This window comes from Cyprinodon variegatus, unplaced genomic scaffold, assembly GCF_000732505.1.
Source record: "Cyprinodon variegatus isolate N-32 unplaced genomic scaffold, C_variegatus-1.0 Scaffold176, whole genome shotgun sequence".
In the NCBI taxonomy this organism is placed as follows: Eukaryota; Metazoa; Chordata; class Actinopteri; order Cyprinodontiformes; family Cyprinodontidae; genus Cyprinodon; species Cyprinodon variegatus.
Genome location: NW_015150629.1, coordinates 733,189 through 757,971, shown reverse-complemented (window position 1 = coordinate 757,971; position 24,783 = coordinate 733,189). Strand labels below are relative to the sequence as shown.

The window sequence follows — 24,783 nt, the reverse complement described above, 5'->3', positions numbered from 1 at the left end:
AGATCTCATTCCAGCAGTTTAAAGAGGACACAAAAGCATTTAGCTTAATTTACTGGAAGAAAGAAAAAAAAGAGAAGTTGGATAAGCAGGTGGTAACAACCCTACATAAGGCTAAAGGTTTCTCTTACAGGTGTCTTTTTTTAAATCACTTTTATATTTATTTTTTCACTGTCTTTCTAATTCAGCCCTGGAAGCAGAGGTGCCCTGATCTAATTATTAAAATTTTAATTATTAATGCCATACGTACAGCTCACTCCAGCTTTCACAGTGGGGTTACAGCATGATGAGTTCTTTCTTCTGTATTCCCTGTTAAAGAAAGAGTTTGATTAGTATTCAAGCAAATTATTTGGTGCTGTGGGATCTTAAATTATTACATTCATGTGTGCGGTGGCTTAAGGCCGGATCAGACTTTTGGTTCAGCTGCATTGCCTGAATCTAACAGTGAGGAGGGATTTTTAATCAGTTCCAGTCCAAATCAAAGCTGCACCATGGCTACATATATATACAAAAGACCGGGAACTGCAACTGCAAAAATAAAAAAACCATAACTCATAGTCTGAGACAAATCCAAATGACGTGTCAGGCTACACAGATGTGATCGGATCACCAGATGTTTCACCAAATGCACTTTAACAAAAGGATCTACCCTTTTGTCAGATTGTCAGCCAAACTGTAGCTTTTTTATAATATATGCAGTTTTTACGGCAAATCCAGAGTTTTTTTCTGAAAGTCTTGTTTGTTTTAGGTCTCTGTTGTGATCGGCACTCCTTGTTACTTTTATTTACAAACCACTCACCCATTCATTAAAAGGAGCCATCACCCGGAAGTCAATACTTTTCTTATGTTTAAACGTGTGTTTATGTTGAGCTCAGGTAAACCTGCTGGAAAATTTGAAGTGTAAAAGTAGCTTTATGAGTTGTTTTGATTTTGGTCCTCCTCCTTGATTTATGTCGTTAATGAAAGGACACTAACAATCGCCTGACCTGCTAATATCACGCCTAGAGATCAAATGAAACAGGTTTTTAATTATGCTAAGCCAAACCGATCCCTGATATGTGCTATAGGCTAATATTACTTTCTCATTCTCCATTTACATGATAGAAATATAAATCATAAATGTTAATCGTAATTTCAACAAAAAATAAACGTGTATTAACAAATGAAAGGAAAATAACAATGGCTAGTAACTTGAAGAGCAGCAATGCATTTATGTAATCTCAAGGCATGGCTGAATATGTTAAAGAATTGGTGAACACCTGAAAAAAACACTATTGATAACCAAAACTATCGGCTATCTCTATTTACCCCGTCTCTATTCCACCAAAGGGAACAATTCCAACAAACTAACCTACATTTTTTATTATTGTGTAATCATAAAGACTGATAAATGATGGCAAACAAACTGATAATGTTGCTAATGCTACATTTACATGAACAGAAATGCATACAAGCAAGATTCTTGTGCTTTTTCTCGCAAAAAAAAAAAAAAAACTGAGTCAGAAATGTGGTCAGAATGAGCTTGATTTAATTTTTTTCTTCTAAAAGTTACGTGTTTAAAATATATGTGAATTAAGACAATTTCAGAATGATTTTTTAAAATACCAGGTAAGGAGTTGGAGCTAAAAAACCTCTATCACTTCTTGGACTTTAAAATCTTTTTATGGTTTCACCTCATCTAGTAAACAAGCTGCAGACTCTGCTGTCTTCTGAATGGGTGGGAGACCTGTTTGGAAGATACCTTCTACATTTATTTAATAGAAAAGGCCGTGATCCCTGAGGAATTTTTTTACCCTGTTGTTTTATTTTAGACATTTAACAAACAAACAAAAAAACTCAAAAAAACAATGCATCGGGATATATTCGTTTTTACATAAAGTCCCACTACTCTTATGGCTGTGTATACTTAAATAGGGCTTCATTATCCAACATAGTATAGGTTTATGTTTGATCTTAGCTCTCCATGACATCAATGCTCAACATGTAATGTAGTGATAAGTGCATCTCTACCCCCCAGCTATGTCTTCTGCATGTCAATGACTAGAGGATCTCTGACCCGGGGGCCAAGAAACGCTGTTGTGTGGGTGTAGACCCTAAAGAAATAGCAGCAGAGATTGTCAACAGCAGCAGCAGTCAGGAAGGCAAGAACGACAGCGAGAGAAAAGCAGAATCCATCTGGAGGATTGCAGCCTAAATAGACAGCCTAGATTATAGTGGTATGCTGGTCGATATATTCTAGAGAGTAAGAAAGATCACGTGTGAAGCAGCAGCACAACTCGACTTTCCGGCCTCAACTAGCTCGCTGGAGTCGCCTCATTTATGATTTATCCAATGCAAAAATTATATCAGCATTACTCAATCAACTCTTAACACTCGCATTGTTTGTCTTCACCCCTACCAGGCATGAGGGTTAGGCTTTTTTTCCTGCTTTGCATAAAAACATACTTTGGTAAATTTATGCCATCAGTGTAAAAAATGTTTTTGAGATTACTGAAGCAAAATATAGATGAGTTGTTGCATATTGTCAGCATTAGATAGTGACTTCATCCACTTTCTTTGCTTTGCTTCTCAGATATAAGCTTTAAAATCTGTTTGTGTACATGTCACCACTTGAACATCATGAGGTTGTGTGTCCAGTTGTTTTTGCATACTGGTTACCCAGATGCATTCAAATTGGATGAAGCATCACGTGCCAACACTTTTATTTGCAACTTCCTCCTCCCTTTCCTCCTCTTCTCCCTCTTCACTTTACATGCTGTGGTGCACCTGAGTCGGGAGCAGATGTTCACGCAGTGTGCATCTCCTGACAATGGGCAGCCTGTTTTCCCCTGCTCACCTGTGTTTTCTCCCTGTAATTGTACCTGCATAATGTGGCATCATCGTGCAGAGGTTTAACTTTTGAGTTGCTAGAATTAAAAAATAAAGTAAGTTGTATTTCCAGCCTTTCACGTGTGCAGTAATCTGTTAAAAGTCAAACAGATTTTGTTACTATAAGGATATAATTTTTATCTTTGGAAAACTGGCAAAGGCATTAAAAATTTCATATGAGGTCACTCAGTCTTAGTGCCATGTTTAGACTGTAAACAGACAGAACATCTGCTGGTCAGAATTAACTTTCTCACTTACTCTGCCAATACCTTCAGCACAGTTGTTCCTCAGGCTGTTTGCTCAGACCAGTCCTCTTCTTAATACACACATCTTTGAAATGCATAGTATACTTTGAGTTCTCTCTTTGATAATGTAGAAGATACAACTATTGAAGGTCATGTTTCTGATAAGAACCAAAGTGGGTGTATAGAGGAGATGCCTCTTAAGGTATATTCATACATAACATGAACTAAGTGATTTCTCTGTTAACTCTATGTAAAGGCGTGTTCAGGAGCGACTAACCGGACAGCGATTCAAAGTGCATATTTCGAGTGATGCCAATGCTGCATATTGGGCATTCAGAGTAAAGCAGCATGATGAAGAACACATTGGACACAAAAATAGAGTGAAGTGGCACTGTGAGTAGGCTAGTGGGCTCAGGCTAATCTTTCTTAGTAGTAAAAATTCTGAATGTAATGCCTGGACAGAATCCAGAGACCCAGTACCTCAGCAGACAGAAATAAAAGACAAATTTATTTAAATATGTATGTTAATTTACATATTTAAATATGTAAATTGATGCTGCAGAAATTGGAACTGTGTGGAACTTGAATCACTGTGAGAACTAGAACAGCGTTAAGGGGCCAAGAACATCTCGGTGGTGTTGAATGTGGGCTGAATGAAAGCCACTATCCTTCTAAGAAGCAAGGAGGTTGTGTTGGTTCTTAAGATTGATCCTGGTCACTTTGTTTGGATGAATTGTGAAGGTGCTAGACAGGGCTTAGGCTAGTGGGGGAGTTGTAGTCAGTCCAGGGGCCATGCTTAGAGAAGCAGTTCATGGTGCAGAGGTTTTAAGAAGCTCTAGACTAAACAAGAGGCGAATCCAAAATCTTTAGTAGGAGGCACACAACAGGAGAAAAAATAGGAACAAGAAAGGTTGAGACCAGGTAGTCAAACAAGGATCGCTTGATGGTCTACACACTTGAACGTCAATCAGGGACTGGGTGTGGTTGTGATGTGGGGTTAGGTTTGGCGGCAGAGATTATGTTTTAGTTTTAGGTCAAAAAGTCTCTAGAGCCAGTTTATCTGTCTCCCTGCTGCAGCAGGACAACTTCTGGTTCCTAGATACTGACGCTCTTGTTTTCTGTATAATATGCAGGGCTAAAACTCGCTCTCAGCCACAGAGAGTTAAACAGACAACAGGAAGTGGTGTCACAGCCTGGTCTCTATCATACATTTTCACCCAGGAAGCACAGAATATGACACAATACCAGCAAGTGGATAGATGCTTCACCTATTTGATGACGCGTCAAAGCGAGGTGGGTGGCATTACACCATGATGTCTGTGATGGGAGGCTGAAATCTAAAGCATCTGTCCCACATGGAAAATTTGCATTCTGTATGAATGTACCTTTAGGCTAGTTTGTAAAGAAGATAAGGTTCAAATGGATGTTGAATGTTTTACTGGTTAAAAAACACTCTTCTTTTTAAGGTTTAATCTATAACATTAGCTGCTAAAGAAGCATGTTACAGGCAGAAAGAGCCTGCAGTAAATATTCAAGACGTCAAAATAGATGATCGTCAGTTTTCCGCCTAGGCTTGAGGCTGTCCACAAAGCTCATCTAAAGACCTGGGAAAACGGCATTATAAGTAGTTCAAATAACCCTGGTCACATTTTCACTTTGGCATCAAACTGAAGAACAGCCTTTTCCTTCAGGGGGGAAATGTCTTCTGCAAATGTGCAAAACTTTACACATTGAAGCTTTGAAATGTTGCTTTTAATAGTAAATATTTTTATTTTTTTTACTAATGATAATGTTATTAAACTTTTAATATTTATTGACCAATCTGCTTCATTTAGAATTTTTGTAATTTGATCGTGACTTTGCATGAGGATTTTTGCTGGCACAAATTATTTTGTAATGTTCTTTGCATTGCATTTTGTTATGTTGTTTCATTACATTCTGATCTGGTCTTGCAAGGTCAAAGTTGGGATTTTTACATATTGAGTAGGTCTTTTAATTATCTAAAATAATATTTCTTTGTTAAAATTATTTACCACTTGTTAAATTTACCTCAATTTGGTAGTAAATTACCACTCACACAGATGTGTATTTTCGTTTTCTTTAATTGTGTGGAAGCTGTAGATTGTTCTGTAAATTGGCCAATTTTGCCTGAACCAGCTGTCATTTGTTATAATAGAAAAATACAGAGATTTTTATCTGTATTCAATAAAGGTATGAAAGGAGAAGACTCTAAATGGTTTCCACAGTTTATACACATCAATCTTCAGCGTGTAATTAGCTCGCTTTTGAGTCTATTAGAAATAAGAGTAATGTTTGGGTGATATTATTTGCATAAATGGGAATAGTATTGTAATTTCTTACTATTTGGACTGGATTTAAAATTAAAACCTCTATAATAGAACAGATGATCCAGGTCTATCTGTTCTCATTGAGGTCTATCCTGGCAATCCAAAAGACAGCAGATAAAAAAGAAAAGAAAAAAAGACAAGAAATCTGGTTGGTTATACAATGGGTCAATTTTGGGTTAATATTTAAAATGTATGTTCTATGCATTAAACAAATTCTTGTTTTTTTAAGTGACAATTTGAAGAGCAGGGTTTTTGCAGTATATTTTGCTTTTCCAGACCTTTCATGTAATTTGTTTATTTCTGACTCAGCTCACCTCTGAGCTGGTTATGGTTGGAAAGAGGAACAGGAGCCATTTGGTTAACCTAGAAGTTTTTATGAAGAGTTTCCTGTAACCTGAAAACACAATAGGCTCTCACATTTCTCACATCACATGATCCCTCTGAGAGTCAAAACTTATCTGTTAAATGGTTGAGGTGGGAATTGTGCTGACAGGATAAAAGGTTTGGAAGTAACCATGAAAGAAAAGGATTGACTAGATAAGTGCAGTTGGAGTGAATAGGAGACTAATTGGATAAAAGGCTGAAGGAAAATAAGGAGTGTGTGGGTTTGTGTGATATTGAGGAAAAGTGGCTTTTTGGTTGATCAGACAGAGACCTCTTTCACTGAACCTTTTTATCTTTTAAAATGAAAATCTGTTTACTACTAATGCTCATTTTTTTTCTCTATTTCGTCCTCTCTGCTGTGATTAAACTGTAACTCTGATAGCTGCCTACTGTTCTCGTCAGCTGCCATCACTGTGTGCACATGCCTGTGCGTCATGGGGCCGGTGAAGGGGTTGTTGCCACTGCCTTGGATCCCACAGGTTCCTCTTCTCTACTACTCCTCGTTTTTGTTTATACATTAGCAACACAGGGTTGCGTAAGAGGGTATTAATGATGCTGGCACAATCATTTTGATGTGTGTTTGACTTGTGTTTGACCTTCCTGTGGAGGGGAGCCCCACAGTGATCAGAACCCTGTGATTACATGACCCATGGTGTAATGGACACTGGAAATAATAGGCAGATGTAATGGTTGTGTCAGATTGGAAACACTCTACTGGGTCTATTTGACTTAACTGCTGATAATGAGGTCAGTGTGAGAAAAACTAAATGTTTAAAGCAGTCAGATCAGACATAAACCAGTTAAGGTTCAGAAACTACATCTGGCTCACAAAAATGATGACAAAGTTTAAATATACACGGCAATGCTTACTGCTGCAAGCCAGAATTACCAGCTTGAAGCCATCATATCTCAACTGTTTATGCTCAGAAATCTCTTTCAAGAGTGTTGGTTTATTCTCTGGAAACAATGGAATCTGTCGTTCTGGAGGGATAAAGGGAAAATATTCACCATTGTATTCCATTGAAATATATATTTATTTATAAAAACACTGTTATATTCCTGAACCAGAGTTTTACAGCTTTGTTTATTTTTCTGAGGCTTTTACTTGTCAATACTGGTCTCAATAACCTTTTTTTTTTCCTTTAAGAGCCTAAATAGAAGTGGTCACAGGAGTCGCTGTAAAATAATATTTTACTGATTTAAAATAAAGCCAAAATGATGTGAGTTTACATATTCAGCTCTTGTATTAAAGCTTTTCTCCTGTTTATTCAGCACTTTGATCAACTTCTTTCATTTTAAAAGAACATATTTCTCCATGCTTTAACATGATATGCCTTTTTTGGGTCTTAAACACCAGATAATAGACTAGTTGGTTCTGACCCATGAGCCTTGAGTCTGACACATATACTCTGATATTTTAATGCTTTAATAAACATTAAGTGCCTGAACTTAAAAGATTTCAAATAACGGATGCCGAATTGCACATGCAATATTTATTTTATACCAGTAATAAATGGCTGTGTTTTAGGTTATCTACAATGATTGCTGTGGAAATGTTAAGATGTGCAACTTAGTTTGGTTCTGTCCCATTAAAATGTTCTACTTGCAGTTTTAGAGTGGCTGTAAAAGATGGAAAAAGTTCTAAGTCATGTAAATTGAGGTAATAATGATAATAAAAAAAATTCATCCTAAAACTAACTCATATTTAAAGTGACATTACAAATGTATCTGTGCTATGAACACAAGTAAGAACCGGTGAAAAAGGTGAAAATAACTAAACATGCACGGTCAGGATATTTGGAGCAGACCGCCAACCACAAAAATCAGTGTCTGCTGAGCACAGCATCAAATCCATAAATTCTTCAACTGCTGTATTATATGCACTGAAACTGTATTGCTAGGTATCATTTACAGGAGATGAGAAAGTATCATGAACTGTTTAGATTTTTAGTGTAGGAGGCGGCGGAGGCTAGCTTTTTTAAAAATCTAAATGGAAGATAGAGAAAATAATTGTGACAAATGATGACATGGGAAAGCCTTTGAGAGGTTTAAGAACGTAGGAACCTAAAACATCAGACACTGGACATGTGTAAATGTGTCTTAATGATGTTTTCAACAGTAAAGCGTAATGTATCTGAAGGAAAAAGAACATTTATAAGATTATATTAGAGTTCATAAGTTTGATATGTAGCTATATATAGATATATATTGGTTGAAAATAACTATGTGATAATTCATAGTAACATTTATATAGAATTAGGTATTCTAGGCATTAACTTTAATTCAAGAATTTTAGAGTACTTCATGAAGATAGAATTCCGGTTAGCCAGCTAATTTAAAAGGTTGAGACCAGGAATTCATCTTAAGAGTCGATAGGATTTGGAATCAAAACAATGAATCGGAACATGAATCGTTCACATTCAAACCCTACTCTTTAAAGACTCTTTTGATATTTTAGTTCAGTCAATATTAAGGTTACTATTATTCTACTATTTGTTATTTCTGACAGTCCAAACGTGTCCTCTGGCATCGTGCCTACTTTATGGCCAAAATAACTTCAGTTATTTTCATGTGTAGATTTGCACCTGCCTGTCAGAAAGACCAGAAATGCAGCCACTGCTGAATTTCTGAATTGGAAAATCCATTTACACATCTTAAATGTTCACATTTGCGTATACTTCACCCAAAAATGTATGCAGTTTGGTCATTGAATATGATCTGCATATTGTTATAGGTACGCACACAAAAAGAAGAAGGTTTGGACCACCTTTTAAGATCAGATCTGCACATACAGAGACATTTGCATCTGTTGTGATACATGCAAACCTTTCTTAACATCTGGCCCTAAGTGTCACCAAATTAATTTCAGGATAAATTAATTGTTTCAAGTTTATAATAAACATCTTGGAGTCCGCGCAGTTTTTCACAATATGCATGCTGAGTTCAACAAGGTTGCAACGAGGACAGATTTGCAACAGAGTGTGCAAGTTAGTTTTTATTCCGTCTGTTCTCTTAACCTGAGAGATACTAGCATTTTCACTGAAAGATTACACTTAAACATTCTGTTCAAGGATTTAAGGCTATATTTAATAAGTTGTGAGATTAATGACCAAGGTATCAGCATAAGATCAAATTAGACACTTAATCAAAAAAACATTTTAGCTTTCCCTGATTTACCAGATCATTTTCAATGATAATATGAAACCTTGAGCTAAATACATCATTAGTCACTTACAATACCTGCTGAACTAGAATATTGATAAATATTAAAAACAGGTTTGATGAAAGGATAGATTCTATTTCTTTCTCATCAGATTTCATAATCACTTGCTGTGATAAATGGACCTCTCTCTGCAATAAGTCAACAAGTCAGAAGCTGAAATGATGAATTCCTGAGAAATGTTGTGACAGCTGGACTCTGATGTGTTCAAGTGGGTGACTTTTAGCTCAGAAGGAAAAAAAAATAACCTTCAGGCTAAGCGGCGTTGCGTCAGGGCCAGAGGCATGCAGGGACTGGTGGGTGTGAAGAGGAGGGAGGGAAGTGGGGTCACACTGGCTGACTGCAGAATCTGTCCCGTCTCAGGGCAAACCACCTGCTCCCATCTACCCACTGGTTCTGCCCTCGCAGAGATCAAACCCACCAGTTTTCTAAGAGGGAACGATATATAAAAAAAAAGAGAACTTTTGGCCAAGCATCCATGTTTGCACATGAGCAGGGAAAGCTCAGATGCTAAATACTCTATGTACTATCAGCACTTTCCAGCAATGTCTTTTTTTCATATTATTGGTGGAAAAGGTTGGAACATAAAATAGCAGCTTTACGGCATGTGATCACCAAACATATCTGGCTCATCTGCCTGTTTCAGAAATCACTTAGAAAAAAAAGGATGCTTAAGATGGTCATCAGCAGCTGCAACGTTATGGTCTTACAAATAACAGGAAGTTAAAGATACATTTATCAGTTGCATTTTTAGTAATATAATGAAATGATTTTACACTTTTGTAATTTGATATTCACATTTACCAGATAAGAATCAATTAGAATCATCTCTCACTGCCTTGGTCAGCATATAAACCATCCTACAGCCTTTTTTGCTGCATTTTCCTTTTTTTAGACGTTGTTTAAGTTATTTTATTTTTAATGTAGGCATATAGAAATTCTCTATCTGTTCTGGTTTAATTTGCTGCACGGACTCTTTAAGTGAGGCTTTGCTTTATAGCTGTGCCGGTGATTTTTTTATTTCTTTATTTTTTATTCTTTCGTAATCTGTTCAAGTCAAATGTTGGAAATTGTTTTAATTTCTGTATAGCTCAAGGACAGAAGTGAAAAAAAAATCTGCACATATATGCTCACTCTACCTTGTCGGAGCCTCTCTATATGCAGTTAGTGTGACATGGAAAAAAATCAGATGGGAGATTAAAAAGTCATGTGCAGTATAACTAAAACAGAGAACAATAGTCAACAACAATAAGTATGAGTACAACTGCCTCATGTTATTTCAACAAATGGGTTACAGGACCAGAGAGTTTCTATCAGCAAGCCGATATCAGAGATTTTAGAAGTGCCTCATATAATTCATTATTAGTTTTTTGGCTCAGACCACCATCCAATATCAACATCTGATCGAGACATCCCTAGTTGCCACAAAGGCGACGTTCGTATAATGTCAGAGGAATAAAATATGTTCTATTCACTTGTAACATGTCTGGACCCTCAGAAATAACAATAGTATAATGATATAAATAAATGGAAATGAAAACGATGGCTGAACTGAACTATCATGGCAGGTTTATTAAAATATATGTATATCTCAAAACAGCCCCCCAAATAGACATTAGGAGTGGGGGATGGGGATTTAAAAGTGTTCATCACTTAGTCGCCACAGCAGGGATAATTCCTCGATCAATTTGGTAAAACATAACATTGCATTAAGCATGTCCAACCACAAGGCTTAGAACCTCATCTTTCTTTGACATTCACGTTTACACTGTCAGTAAAACCCTCATTCTGATCAGGTGTAACCAAACTAGTTTGCACGGCTTGGCATTTGCGCTGCAATCTTTGTAGATCAGTAACAACACATCCAATTATCACATGCACTAAAAAGAATTGCACATGCAATTTAGCGCCTGTTATTTGTAATCTTTGAAGATCCATCCTATACTGTCGTTTACTGTGCAGTAATCCCTCACAACAAGCATGCGTACAGCAACAGTAGAAAGGAAAACTTAATTTTAACTGGAAAAAATGTCTTAGCTCAGTGTGATAAGAAATCAATGAAAAATGTTAATTTTAAAACAAGTTTTTAGAAGCTATATATAAATAACAGCTGTTCCTACTTTAAGGTAAATTATAATGCTCCATCTGACATTGTCTTTGTTCACCAAATGCCATAACATTGAGTGGGACATAATTTGTATTTATTTTTTTTTTTTACTTTTCCCTTCATTATAATCTTAATAAATAAAAAACAAACAAATATATATATGATCCTTATTGCAAAGAAAACAAAATCCACATCTTTTCCCCACTCTTGCAGGACTTGGAGAGTGCTAATAAGCTGATGGTAAATGGTCAGATTTATACATGCAGTCAGCAAAAATTTTAACATTGTGTGGTACCACGGTGATTTACTTTAAGGGTTTTTAAAACCTCGGTGGATTAACGGGTATTTGAATGGGCAGGGGGAGGGGGGTCAGAATCCTTTTGAAGATAAAATTAATTTAACATTTCATGATATTCAAAACTATTTTAAATTGAAAATAATTTGAGTAAATGCACAAATATAAAGTATGCCATATATACTGATTTGTCTTAAATTACTTTTTCATTGTGAAAGTTTGCAGTCTTTTATTTTGCTGTGGGGCGGCACCACAATCAATTTCATGTAGCAGAAACCCTGTTACGCATGTATTTGGAGGGTTAGGGCTTTATGCAGCACTGTTATAGGTGTGAAGGCACAAATACGTTGTTTGAGAGATAGAAGAGAAGCTCAAAGATGAGACACCTGCACACTTGTATTTCTGGTTGTCTGCTTGCAATGCCTGAGTACGCACTTTTTCCCATGAAGCTCTCCTGGCAGCTATTTAATGGGCCAGTGATCCGTGCTGTGCATGGTTCGAGCCACCTGTCACAAGCACAGACAGACACAGAGCTTGGTTCTTTCCAAATATGGGATGGAATATAAAAAGGTTAAATCTGTTAGACATGGTTATCGTACATTGTTTGAATAAAAAAAAAATGATTCTGTTTATCTGTCAAGCCACAGTGATTGCAGTTTATATCAGACACAAGGTTGTTATTTTGTTGAAATTAAGCAATTTTAACCCTAATTAGCAAGAAAATTAACTATTTAATAAAATTTTAAAGATCACTCTTCTAGATCTGATTGGTTCTTATTGAGGCAGTTTTACTGAGTTGTTTTAATGTGAAAGGACTTTGTCATGAGCGCTATCCTTTCATTTTTTTTTTTGACTTTCTGTGTAACATATAAACTCCATCAGTAGGTCAAGGACGCCATTAGCGCTGGTAAGGAGGCCATGCAGGGTGTTTGTCCTCTAATCTGTACCTCTCTTCCTCCTGCAGATCCAAACCTGGAAATCAAAGCACATTCTTATTACTCTGTTTTAGTATGCCATCAGATTTTAACAGCTAAACAAAAGGAAAATGTTTGTGTTTATTAAGTGAGTATATTTCACCGAAATCATGTTTTTCATCTTGGATTGTTTATTTTGGTGAGAAGGAAAATCCCACTTGTTTATATTTCTTCACAGGCTCTGTAGTAAGTGTGATCTTTGCAGACTTACTGGGTGGTGCACAGGGTAACAAATGTCGAAATAAAAACACTTAAATAAGGATTAATGAATGCTTAAATATAGCCTTTTGTATCAGGATGCTGTTTCCATAACATGAAGGGCTAAATATTTATTTTACATTTTAAATTTCGAAATTTAGTAAAAATTTTGTTTAGCATATTTTTTTAGTAAACAAAATATGCTTTTTTACCCATGACTACATTTAGAAATATTTATAAGATATAACATAACCTGTAGCTTTATTTACACGCACAAAACTTCGCAATCAGATCAGAATGCCTTTGTACTAAAAAGAAAAAAAAAAAAAAATTAAATACTCTTTATCTGGACATAACTTAATCTAAATAAAACATCTAATTGGGCCAAAAATGTGTGTAAACATTTGAATATTCTGTTAGCATTGGTAATTTTTGGAACCAACTGCACCAGTCTAACCAGTAAAAGAGCCATTACACCTGAGGAACAATTGTGATTGGTTTAGCTGGTTTTCAGTGCGCTCAGGGACCAGAACAGCCATAGCAAAAATAAATGGAGAAGGTAAACCAGAAGAAAAATACAACTGGAAAAACAATTTGAAAATGCACAGGGAAAAAAAAAATACTAATGGAATAAGGAATTCTTTTTTTAACTGTGATTAGGAAAGGTATTTATAAACAGATTTAGGAATTGTGGTTTTTAAATATTAATTAAAAAAATATTTTCAATTGCAGTATTTAATCATGGATTAATCAATATAATTTACAATTTAATTTAATAATTCGATTTAAAATCTGCAAAAAAAAAATGCTTATGAAATTGTAATTGTGTGATTTAAATGTTTAGTCTGAAAGCGCTGTTTTTCTTTTTCGTTGACTCAATTGGCCCTCCATTGGAGAATGTTTAATTTTGTGTGTTGCCAGTGGCCCTCAGAGGTTCTAAACTTGGAAGTACCGGTAATAGCTGTAGAATCCCTACAGGCTAAAAGTTACTTAGTGCTGCTTTAGGTTGTTTTTTAACGATTTACTTTAAACATTCCGTATGTTGTGGAGTTGAAGAACTTTAAAAGCGTTTCCTTAGATTTTGAACCAATGGTTTCCAAGCTCAGTTCTTGAGTTACTCTCCTACAACTTATAGATAAGCTCGTCTTCCAGGTTAATCAATTTTACTAAATATATTAACAGCTGGTGGGAACTTGAAGGCTTGATTCTAACACTTTAAGTTTAAGGTAAAGGATGTGTTTACTAAATTTAACAGGGTTTTTGGATATTTTTATTTCAGATTCTCTAATTGAATTGTAGAATATTTGTTTACATTAAAGAAAAAGGAATTTTTAAACTTGAAAGTTAAAAGATTAAAAGAAAATGTCTTAATAAGGGTTTGTAGACTTTAGAGAGCAGCTGTACTTACAAAATATGATAAGACAGAAGTTCTATGAATTGTATACATCTGCAATTCAGATCTCGATCTTTTAGCATCCTTGGTTTGAAATAATATGGTATTGGTATTGAGAAACTGAACTCTGGCAGCTTGTTACAGGAGCAAACTTAATTTAAGCTTAGTAAAACAACCGGTGATAAGTCTAAAGTCGAGCTGTCGATGGAAGCAGGAACAGGGCTGTACTGTAGTTATAGGGGGAAATCTGAGGTCATTTTTTTTGACAGAAGGAAGGAAAACAAAGAGAAGAGAAGAGCCATATTTATCTTTTTGGTTTAGACCTGGACACAAAACCACTTGCACAGCAATCATATGTGACCTAGTTTTATTTTTCTGTCCAAAACACTTTTTTAAAAGATTGATAAGCTTCCCAGTTATCTGTTCTGAGGTAGTGCACCGAACATCATTGTGTTATGGTGAGGAACTGCACATTTTATGCCAGAGTTAGTATTGTAACTCCAGTTAAAGGGAATATGTATGCTCGAGTGCAGAATTTCACAGCAGAAGTTTTAAGTTGGAATAACAATTTAGATAAGGCTGCAGAGGTTGATGATGCGCTTCATCTTGTTCTGCAGATGTTAAGCAGTAAATTACAGCTTGAGGCTGCAGCAGTGTGTAGTGATCACGGAGCAGACAAGCCGGGAGGTCATTATCAGCTGTTTGGAGTAGTATTAGTGATTTTTTTTTTCTTATTGTTGCTTGAACCTACATGTAGCTCTGCCAGGTGCAAGATCAGGATGCTATAACATTCTTTATCAGTCCATGTGCTCCCAAGGCACTTTGCTTTCAAGCTTCACCAAAGTGTTCGCCCACACATGCATGCAGAGAAATAGGCTGTAGGCTGTTCACGGTGATAGTGGCTGAACTAACTTGAAATGTCAGGTTTTTAAAATGTCCAAGCCTGCAGAGTGATTGTTAATGCTAAGAATGGACAGGAAATATTTACAGAACTGCCTGGCTCAGGGAAACTGCTTTGGCCAACTAACACTTGGGAAATATAAAAAAAAAGTTATATATAATGTTGAGTACCTAAAAGCAATGGTGCAATTTAGACAGTTATATACAGATGCAGTCTTCACATTTGTATAGCACACAAAAGTCTATGCAGGTATATCTAAAACTCATTGAATATGTTGAAATAATAGAATTGTCCTTCGAATGGGGGAGTGTTGTATTGTAGACCCATTACACATGGTGTGAAATACTCTATTTTTTAAATTTATTTATATTATTTTTAATTTGGTGATTATGGCTTACAGAATTAGATTTTTCCTTAAGAAAATATGATTGTTGTAGGAGGTTTATTATTCGAAACTCAGGGTGTCATACCATGATTACTTAATTACTTTGTAATATTTAATTACTTTCCATAATAATTTTAAATAAACACAACTCAATGTTCTACTGTATTTTGAACCATATTTATTTTGCACCGCACTGAACTTTTTTATATTAATGCCCTTTTGCGCCATTTTTTAAAATGTTCTTTTTTTTCCTCCTACATTGTTACATTCTGATGACTGCTGCAATTTATACTGGTAAATTTTATCTTACTCCAACTGCAATCTGATTACACCGTTGTAAGCAGTATTCAACAAAATTTGATTTTGTATACACTCATACAAAATGACAATAAAGTTTGTCTAAGTCTGTTTCTATTTCTAAAGGTTTTCTGAGCTTTTGAATGATCTTTTTCTGGGTCAGATGGCCACACAATCATCTAGAAGAATGTTGACTTGACAGATTTCCAAAAGACAGTAATCAACACACTTAGTATTAGACAGCTGAGTGGAAGGAAAGGGTCACAAGGAGTGGTGAGAGGTTTGATCAACAATTCATGATCGCTATGCAGAGAATAATTCTAAATGGGCTACAAAAGTTGCAGTCCTTGTTTTAATCAAATAAAACCAGAGATATCAGGAATGCCTTACTTTGTCTAAAGAAGAAAAGTAAAGATTAAGCGATACAGGGTTTTTTATTGCCTGATACTGATAGTTTTGACATGATTCTTACTGATCCTCCAAAATGTGTTGCTGATTTTATTATTTTATTACATTCTTATAAATGATAATGATTTTTATTCCTCTTTTTACTTGTTAAAAATTACACAATGATAAAAATATGTTCCTGAATTCTCCATTTGAAAAAAAGAAACAACATTTATTAACGAATCAAACGAAAAAAATGGAAATGGAGCAAGTGCCAATGTATATGCTTTATGTAATCTCAAAGCATGGTTCCTTAATGCATTAATGAAACGGCAAAGCGCTGGGTGTCAATATAAATAACAAGAAACAATTCAGATTCTGAAGATTAGGAAAGAATATTTTTCCATCTGATCCAGTCTAATCTCAGATTAGATTGCTGGTTATAAAAGCATAATTTAAGCTGTTATCTGAATTAAATGACTATGTATGTAAATGTCGATACTAATATATTGAAATTCAACAGTATATTAATAAAGTATTGGTAAAAGATGCTTTACAGACAGTAGAAATGCATTTCTAAAAAATATTTTCCTTGGTTAAATGAAATGATCTTTAGGGATTAATATGAGAATCTATTCAGAATTAGATTTTTTTTTTTTATATATAATCAAAGCCCCAGAGCACACCCACACAGAGAGAAATTTGCTCATACAAGAATATAATGCTAATAATGGCCAGTCAGATTCAATTACGCTTGTGTAATTTAGTCTAGTATACCAGATAAAAGTTTTTTATTTGAAAAACAAGATCCCAGAATCTGAAAGGGTGGAGAGGCACAGAATTTTGTCCAGCATAAAGTTTTGACAGACTGAAATAATTTGGAAGGGCTGCAAGTGTTGGTCCACTGTGTTCTCTGAAGTCCTTCCAGCACGGCCATCCACCAGCAAACACTAAGTACTTCATTCTTCCCTCTACTGATCAGGTTTTTTTAGAGGGGCAGATTTAACTTTACAGCAGAACTTGCCACCTGCCCACATTTTCATAGGTACCGAAAGCTGCTATAATTACTTCTAGATGATTCTGGCCAATGCAGATGACCTAAAGGCTGCAAAGAGACCTTTTCTTCCATTACATCTTAGTAAAGTTGCAGACTGAAAGCTTCTTTGCCCTGCAACATGGCTGCAGAAACTCATGCAAATGAAGGCTCAAGAAAGCACTAAAGGCATATAAAGGAAAATACCTTTCAAAATCTTTACATATTTTTAAAAATTCCTTGTTGCCATGCAATTTTTTTTGTTTTTTTCTTTTTTTGTAATGACCTTCAAAAGGCTCAGACTCTAAAAAAGAGTCTTATTGTTGTACCTTTAGTTAGCGCTGTTTCCATGTGCTGCCTTTGTGATGCAGGTATTCACTGAAGTCTCAGTCCCTGCTGTCAGTGTTCAGTAATGCTTAATGCAAAGATAGTCATCTTTTTTGTTTTTGCTCAACAAAAAATTCAATACATTACTGAGTTCCCTCTGATATACATTTTTTAATCGTTTAAATCGATCAACGGCCCATCTAAATAAAACAAATATTTTAAAACATTATTTAAAAGCATTTTTAAACTTTACAAAGACCGGAGAGTGCATAAACCCCAATGAAAAAGACAAACTGTTTAGGCTGTAAGCTCAGAAAAAAGCAGCTTTGTTTTAGCTCTCTAAATATCTACGGTAGTTAAAGTTTGTGAGACAAAAACTTTGAGCCCTGCTCAAGTTCAGAAATTAAAGGGACACATTGAAATGGGTCGCTACAAAGTAATACGCTCAGTGGACTAAATTTAACCTTGTGTTAGTACAACAAATGGCTCTGGAAGTTTGCAGGAACAATAAAAAAAGTCTGAAATATTGGATTCTTCTTCTTCAATGCTTTTTTTAAATGCATTTTTTATTGTCATTAAAGGTTCAATATGGCTGGGGTTTAAGGTTCTACAGAGAACATTTTTGGTAGATAAGATCATCGATTTGTTTTTAAATCATACATTGATAAAATGTCCACCTATGTGTACAGGATTGGGTTGGATGTTGATTGGATGGATGAAAAAGCAGAATTTTCCCAAATTTACGAAACTTGTTTTATCACTGCTCCAGATTTAGCATTGTTATTTAAAATGATATGAAAAACTGGAGTGGACAGTCTGCCCACATAATCTGCCAAATCAGGACAAAGCTGCTTTCAGCCCCTTAATGAGAATATGACCATAAATTGCATCATCATTTCAATGCAAAGTTCAGACCTTATTTTAGATAGGAGCATGGAACAGAAAATGTCCTTTATTTTCTGAAAACACATTTAATATTGAAATAATTTATTGATAAAGAGAAGTTTCTGTTAGGCTTATCAGTTCCCAAAGGTTTATTTAAATTAACATTATTTTATAAATCTCATGTCTTTGCATTTTATCTTACTTTGTGTGATCACAAGTATTGTACCCCCTCTCTGTATGTAATATAATTGGCTGTTTTATGAAAGGAAAAAGTAAAGATAATACAACAAAGGCCAAAGTTACTGTTAACCACTGACATGTTAAGATTTGTTTTCTTCTTCTTTTATGAAGGATCCTAATACCCTTTGGTGATTGGATAATTGTATTTCTTTCTAAACCTGATATATTAGATAAGTAGCTGATGCATTAGCTTTAATTTCTATCTGTGATATCCTTCAAGGAAGTTATGAGAGGCCAACATGTAACCAGCTCTCATAGTGTCTTTGCTTTGATAAAAGTTTAATGGATCATTTTAGAACAATGAGATAAGAAAAGCAGGATTCACGGTGGTGCACTTTAAAGATCTGTTGCATAAGGAGGATCATGGGTTCGAACCTTGGCTTGGGGCTTCCTGCATTGAGTTTGAATGCCCTCACAAGGCATGTGTTGGTTTCCTCCGGCAGAAGTCGTTAGGATTACTTAGAGATGCATGGATCAAAACAAATATCACTTTGCACATGATTCTCATAGAGTAGTTTTATAACATGTTTAAAAGCTCAAAAAAGTTTATTTTGCATTAGATAGACCATTGAAGCTACACTGCTCTCTTAGATCTACCTCTGTCACCCAGGGTGACTCTAAAAACAGTAATTAATTCTGTGTCCTTGAACCCCAGTCGGTCTCAGCAGAGGGCTGCTCACACTCTTCTGGAGGTTTCACCTGTTAAAAGGTAGTTTTTCCTCTCCACTGTTGCTCCAAGCATGTTTAGTGTGAGGGATTGCATTTGAGTCAATTGCAATCGAGTCTTTGCAATCAACTAGTTTTCCTTAGATAGAAAATTGAATCAATTTGACTGTATGATCTGGTGAACTGTAAAGTGCCTTGAGATGACGTGTTGTGAATTGGCGCTAGGGTTGTCAAAAGTATCGATTCTCAAAAAAGTATCGATACTGAAACGTTATATCCGGATACAATACTCGTTTCTAAAAGTATCAATACAGTGCTACCACCAGTGGCACCTAAGCAGTCATTCATCTAAAGTGCAGAATAGTGAAAAATGCACTTTCTGAACACTGTGTGATTGAATAATTCTGTGCACTTTTCAGTTTCAGACTTTTTTTATGTAACAGGTGCAGCTTCTGAGAATTATTTTTGTTTCTTAACCGGTTTGGCTAGTGTCATTGTTATGTGTGCAAAGCATAGCCAAGGAAGGAACACTTAATTTTAATTCTATAAGTTTTTTATCAAGCTTGCTTCATATTGTGCACAGCATACAACCTTTATTGTGTTTATTTATTGTATTTTATTTATTAATGAAAATATTTCTGTAGAATTTTGTAGTCTTTGTTTTTATCCTTGTGGTATCGAAAATGGTATCGAGTATCGAATATTTTTCTTAGTATCGGTATCGAGTTGCAAAGTTTAGTATCGTGACAACCCTAATTGGCGCTATATAAATAAAATAAATTGAATTGAATTAATTATCAAGCCGCTGTGGGGAAAAGAAAAAAACAAAAGTTTTGGACAACCTGCTGCTTCAAACCCCTTCAACAGACGTCAGTTTGAATGAACTGAAATAACACTGTTTCAACTCCAACAAACCACCTTGAAGTCTTCCATTCATTTCATTCTGATAGAGCCCCTGGTAAACTGTTTATCTCTCTGGTTTACTTGAAGGACAGAGACTTTATTGTGTTGGTTCGTTACTTTACATCAGATACTAGAAGAATCAAATGTGGCATTCCCCAAGGGCCCATCTCAGGGCCCCTTTCATTTAATATCAACATGCTCCCTATAGTTCAGATATTACACTAATTATTCTGGCTCTAAATCTGTGCCAGGTGATGGATTCAGACCTCAACATTCAGGGGCCCATAAAGACAGTAACAAACTTGACCTTCTATTACCTAAAAACATCTTGAAGATTAATTTCTCAGCAGGATGTTGAAGAGCTATTTTATGTGTTCATCTTTAGTAGAATTGATTACAGTGGCGTCCTCACAGGCCAGCCTAAAAAATCAGACATCTGTAGCAGATCCAGAACGCTGCTGCACAACTCCTCACCAAAGCAAAGAAAGGGGAGTACATCACCCCAGTTTTAAAGTTCTTCCATTGACTCTCTTTATCTCAGAGAATAGATTTTAAAATACTTAGTTTGTCTATAAATCTTAAGTCTAAATCTTAATACAGACATATTAGGTCAAAACATGGAGAAGCATTGTTTAGCTCTTTCGCTCCATTATCCTGAATCAAACTCCTAGTGAACGGTAACATGGCTGAAACAAAAAAAAGTTGCTTTAAATTAAGGTTAAAAGCTATTTGTTTAAAGTTACCTTTTGCTCTTCTATTTAAAGAAAACTCCTTTACTAACACTGCAATGTACTTTTCTCTTTTTTTCTTAGCTCTTTTTATTCACAGCACGTTGAATAGTCCAACTTGCTATACAAATAAACTTTCTTCCCTGATATTTAAAAGCTAATTGAACCAAATTCTTCTTTTTCATCCTCTAGTTTAGCCTTCTTCTATACAGCCATGTCACACTGAGAAACAAGACTTTTAAAAGACTCTAAAAACATAATTGTTCCCATCTCTGAACACCGTGCTGCTACATAACAGCCAAACTAAAAAGGAAGGTACTGAGGTCAGGAGAAATTAACTATTGATCTCTTGCTGTACTATTGCATCGTTTCCCTTCTTGTATTTTCTATCTAATCATATCCAGTCACCAAAGAGACAAATACATCTGAACAGGATCTGATTTACTGCTTTGATGCATCAGCTTCTCTCTCTCATGTGGCTTGGAGGGCTGCTGTTCTTGTACCGCTCATAAAAAGGAAGTGTTTAATCTTTATAAATCCCCTTTTGTTTTTAACAAGCAGCTACACGTTGCAAAAAAAGAAATAGCCGTAAAATACTTATTTGTCTCCCGTCAGTAGAATGAAACATGACGGATTTGTGCCTCTTTCTTTTTAATGTTTAACAGAACTTATAAGTCTTATCATTTTATATAAAAAGACCCTTTAGTCTTTTTGTTTGTAATTTTAATGGTGATTAACGCCTGGTGTTGTTCAGAAGAATGGGACTGCAATTAGGACCAAGTTGCTTATAAAAACAGAAAATCTGTTGCTTCTTCCCACTTGTTCATGCAGCATGGGCATCGTCTCTCTCTTTACTTTTACAATTAAGGGTCTTTGAAGCTTAATGCTCTAATTTGATCGACTTACTGGGATAAAGGGATTTGTTTGGCTGTCTATTGTATAGTTATAAGTAGTTTCAGGCTGTAAGATTCTTCTAATTGAAAATCTCTAAACATATGTATTAAAAAAACTGTTTACTAAAGACCCTGAACTCAATAAACTACAGTTCATACCTTTGTTCATTTTCAAATTACATTCAAATGAAAATAGTTGCCATCATACTTGAAGCTGCAGGCAGTGAGAGCATTCATGGTGGAGATGTGCTGATATCCTCTGGTGGGTTAAGAAGGAAGTTCGACTGTTAATTAGGAATTTTGACTGTAATTAAGGTGATAGCATTTAAAGTGTCTAAGTATTTAAAATTTCAAAATTAAAAATACTATATCATTGTGTCCGGCAGTGCATTTTTGACTTATTTGTTTGTTTTTTTTTGTTCTGTTACAGGAAGTCCATGAAATTCTTAAAGAATATGAGCTAAAGTACTGCTTCGTGGACCGCAACAAAGGCACAGGTAAGAATAACAGCTGCCTACATACAATCACAAAAAATCATACTGGTTTCCTAATACTTATGTATGAGTCACACTTTTTCTTATTCATATCGTTAGAACTCTTGGGACCTGTATTTGCAACATTAAAATTATAAGTATCTCAGGATACCACTGAGCCATTTGCACAATGCATGGCTGTTTATTAGAAATTGATGATAGATGATGTTTGGAAATTGCACACAGATAAACACTAAAGGTAATAAAAAAAATCAGATTACCTAATTTTATGAATAAACATCACAGTGTTAAATGTGTTTTTGTTGTAAAAATAAGCTAAGTTTTACTGGGCTACATGACTGACTTCTCATCTATAAATCTTGTTTATTTTTGTGGTATGTTCACAAGTGTAAAGCAAGCTAAAAAGAAAAACAAAGAGTTTCTAGTGCTTTGATTTATTTAAAGCTACAGTGTGTAATAATTACAGGGATATACAGTCAGAAATGTAATATATTATACATAACTATGTTATTTATCATCATCTACGAGCTCAGCCTCTTAACCTTAATATTTGCGTTGCCTTAGAATTCGTTATTTATAATTACATAGGAGCAGGTCTCGCAGCCATGGAGGCAGACATCTTTGCGCTACGGCAGCGCAGAGCCAACAAACTAGCGATTGCTAGATCGCCCATTACGCTCGAAAGTAACTACGGCAAGTTGAGAGAGATGAACTGAGACGGTACTGAACAATAGATACTAAATACTACTATAGATACTAATAAATACTATCTGTAAAATAATCTATGTAAACAAACCTCATCACTTGAGAAGGTAGGTGATGCGGACGTCGTGGAAGACATTTTGTCCCGTAACGCTCGCCGTACTGTTGGGGGGGAGAAGCGGTGGGGGGGAGATGTTCATGCTGCGGTCTGCAGTCTGGACGTTAGATGTCGCTGAAAATTACACACTGTAGCTTTAATACCCAGAGTTTTTTTTATTTCATCAAAAAAAGTGATGAACCAAATGCCACTTAATCCTATTATTAGTACTTATTTGGCAGTTCAGGAAAACAGAGCTCTGACTGTTATTAAAGGACTGCTTAAATTTTTCCATAACCTTACCTAGAATAATATATATGAAATTCAAACATTTTTTGTTTCGGTCGTGGTCCTGGCTGTGAGGACAGCAGCACACTGGTATTTACAGCAACACAAACCTGGTGACCAGAGCAATCCCATTGATGAATCTTTTGCGACGGAGCGTTCTGGAGGCGGATGCGTTCTTCATAATTGACAGAAGCTATGTTTATATGCACAAAATTTCTCTGATCTGATCTAAATCTTGGTTGACCGGATGTTCCAAATCTCTGTTTATGTGGACATTAATTGAAATGATCCGCTCATGACGTTTGTATACATGCGGCAAGTGTTTGATCAGATTAAATCATTTGAGCATGTGTCGAACTGACAGTTCTGCCGATTGTTGGCAGGTCAACCCTGTTTTAAAAAAAAACGGGTTTTTAATGTGAAAGCGGCTTTGTTAAAGCCAAATTCCAACCTAAACTATCAGCAAAAATCGGATTCAGTTAGCCCTATTTGAACCAGAGGGGGGCGCTAAACAGATGATTATTCGCACAAAGGGAGGTTTTCCAAAAATGTGCATTAAAGTGTCTAACTAATGCTTGGGATATGTAGACAGTACTATAAGACGTCTAATTATACAGTTTATGATTGTTTGATCTCAAAGTTTTGTAAGATTCCCTATCTGAGATTTTTATGACCCAATCTTTCGATTCTTATAGGTTTTGAAACCTAATCTTACAATTTTAAGAATTTAAGACAATAGCTGGCAGAAGAAAGTGTGGGCTACTACATTTTTCCATTTTGTCTTTCACATTGGCCTTTGTATTGTCTGAGGGAGGTAGTTTCAGAGTTGACAAAATCCTTTTTTGTATTCTGAATAAGATAAACATACTGAAATCATTGTTTAGTTTTGTCTGCTCTGAAATATTGCATGATTCTCTAAAAAACAAAAAGTAATCTGATATCCTTTTTTTTTGTAAACCCTTTTTATGATTGATCAGGTATGTGTTGAAAAGGACACCGTTTTTTATGTTAATATTTTTCCTGACTGAAAACCTAAACGACCATTACAACCAATTAAAGGCTGTGGCTAAAATTTCCATTTAAGCTATTTATGCAGGCAGCCATATGAATGCAGCACTTCTCATAGGAGATGCCAACTCTAATATATGCAGCAGTTATAAAATTGTCTCTAGAAATTTGTGTCTATAGTTGTTTGTAAAGTGTGTTTTACTTGGTCTCTGCCAACCACAGTTTCTTCTTTGCAAAAAAGGATGTTTCTTAAAATGTTTGGGAAAATAATAATGCAACTAGCTGTACCTAACAATTTATGGAAATGCTTTGAAGTGTTTGCCCAGGTTTTAAAAATCTGAAATTGCTCTACAGGAATTCATTTACCGTATAAGAAACTTGTTGGAGAAAAAGGTTGGAGCATGGGAACTTTTTCAAATCAGTTTTCAAATTCTTTTTTTTTTTCTGTCAAATGCAGCAAAACTAAGAACTTCCATCACTTTCTGACATCAACCAACAGTATAATTTAATGCACCATGGT

General features: G+C 35.4%; 1 protein-coding gene across 1 annotated transcript in view; it reads left to right on the top strand.

Annotated features, from left to right (window-relative positions):
- The window catches only part of raver2 (ribonucleoprotein, PTB-binding 2), a 128,430-nt gene that overhangs the window by 9,010 nt on the left and 94,637 nt on the right, over nucleotides 1-24,783 (top strand). Inside the window, exon 2 of the mRNA XM_015378696.1 lies at nucleotides 22,105-22,171. Coding sequence (XP_015234182.1) covers nucleotides 22,105-22,171 — 67 coding nt within the window. The remainder of the gene's footprint in view (nucleotides 1-22,104; nucleotides 22,172-24,783) is intronic.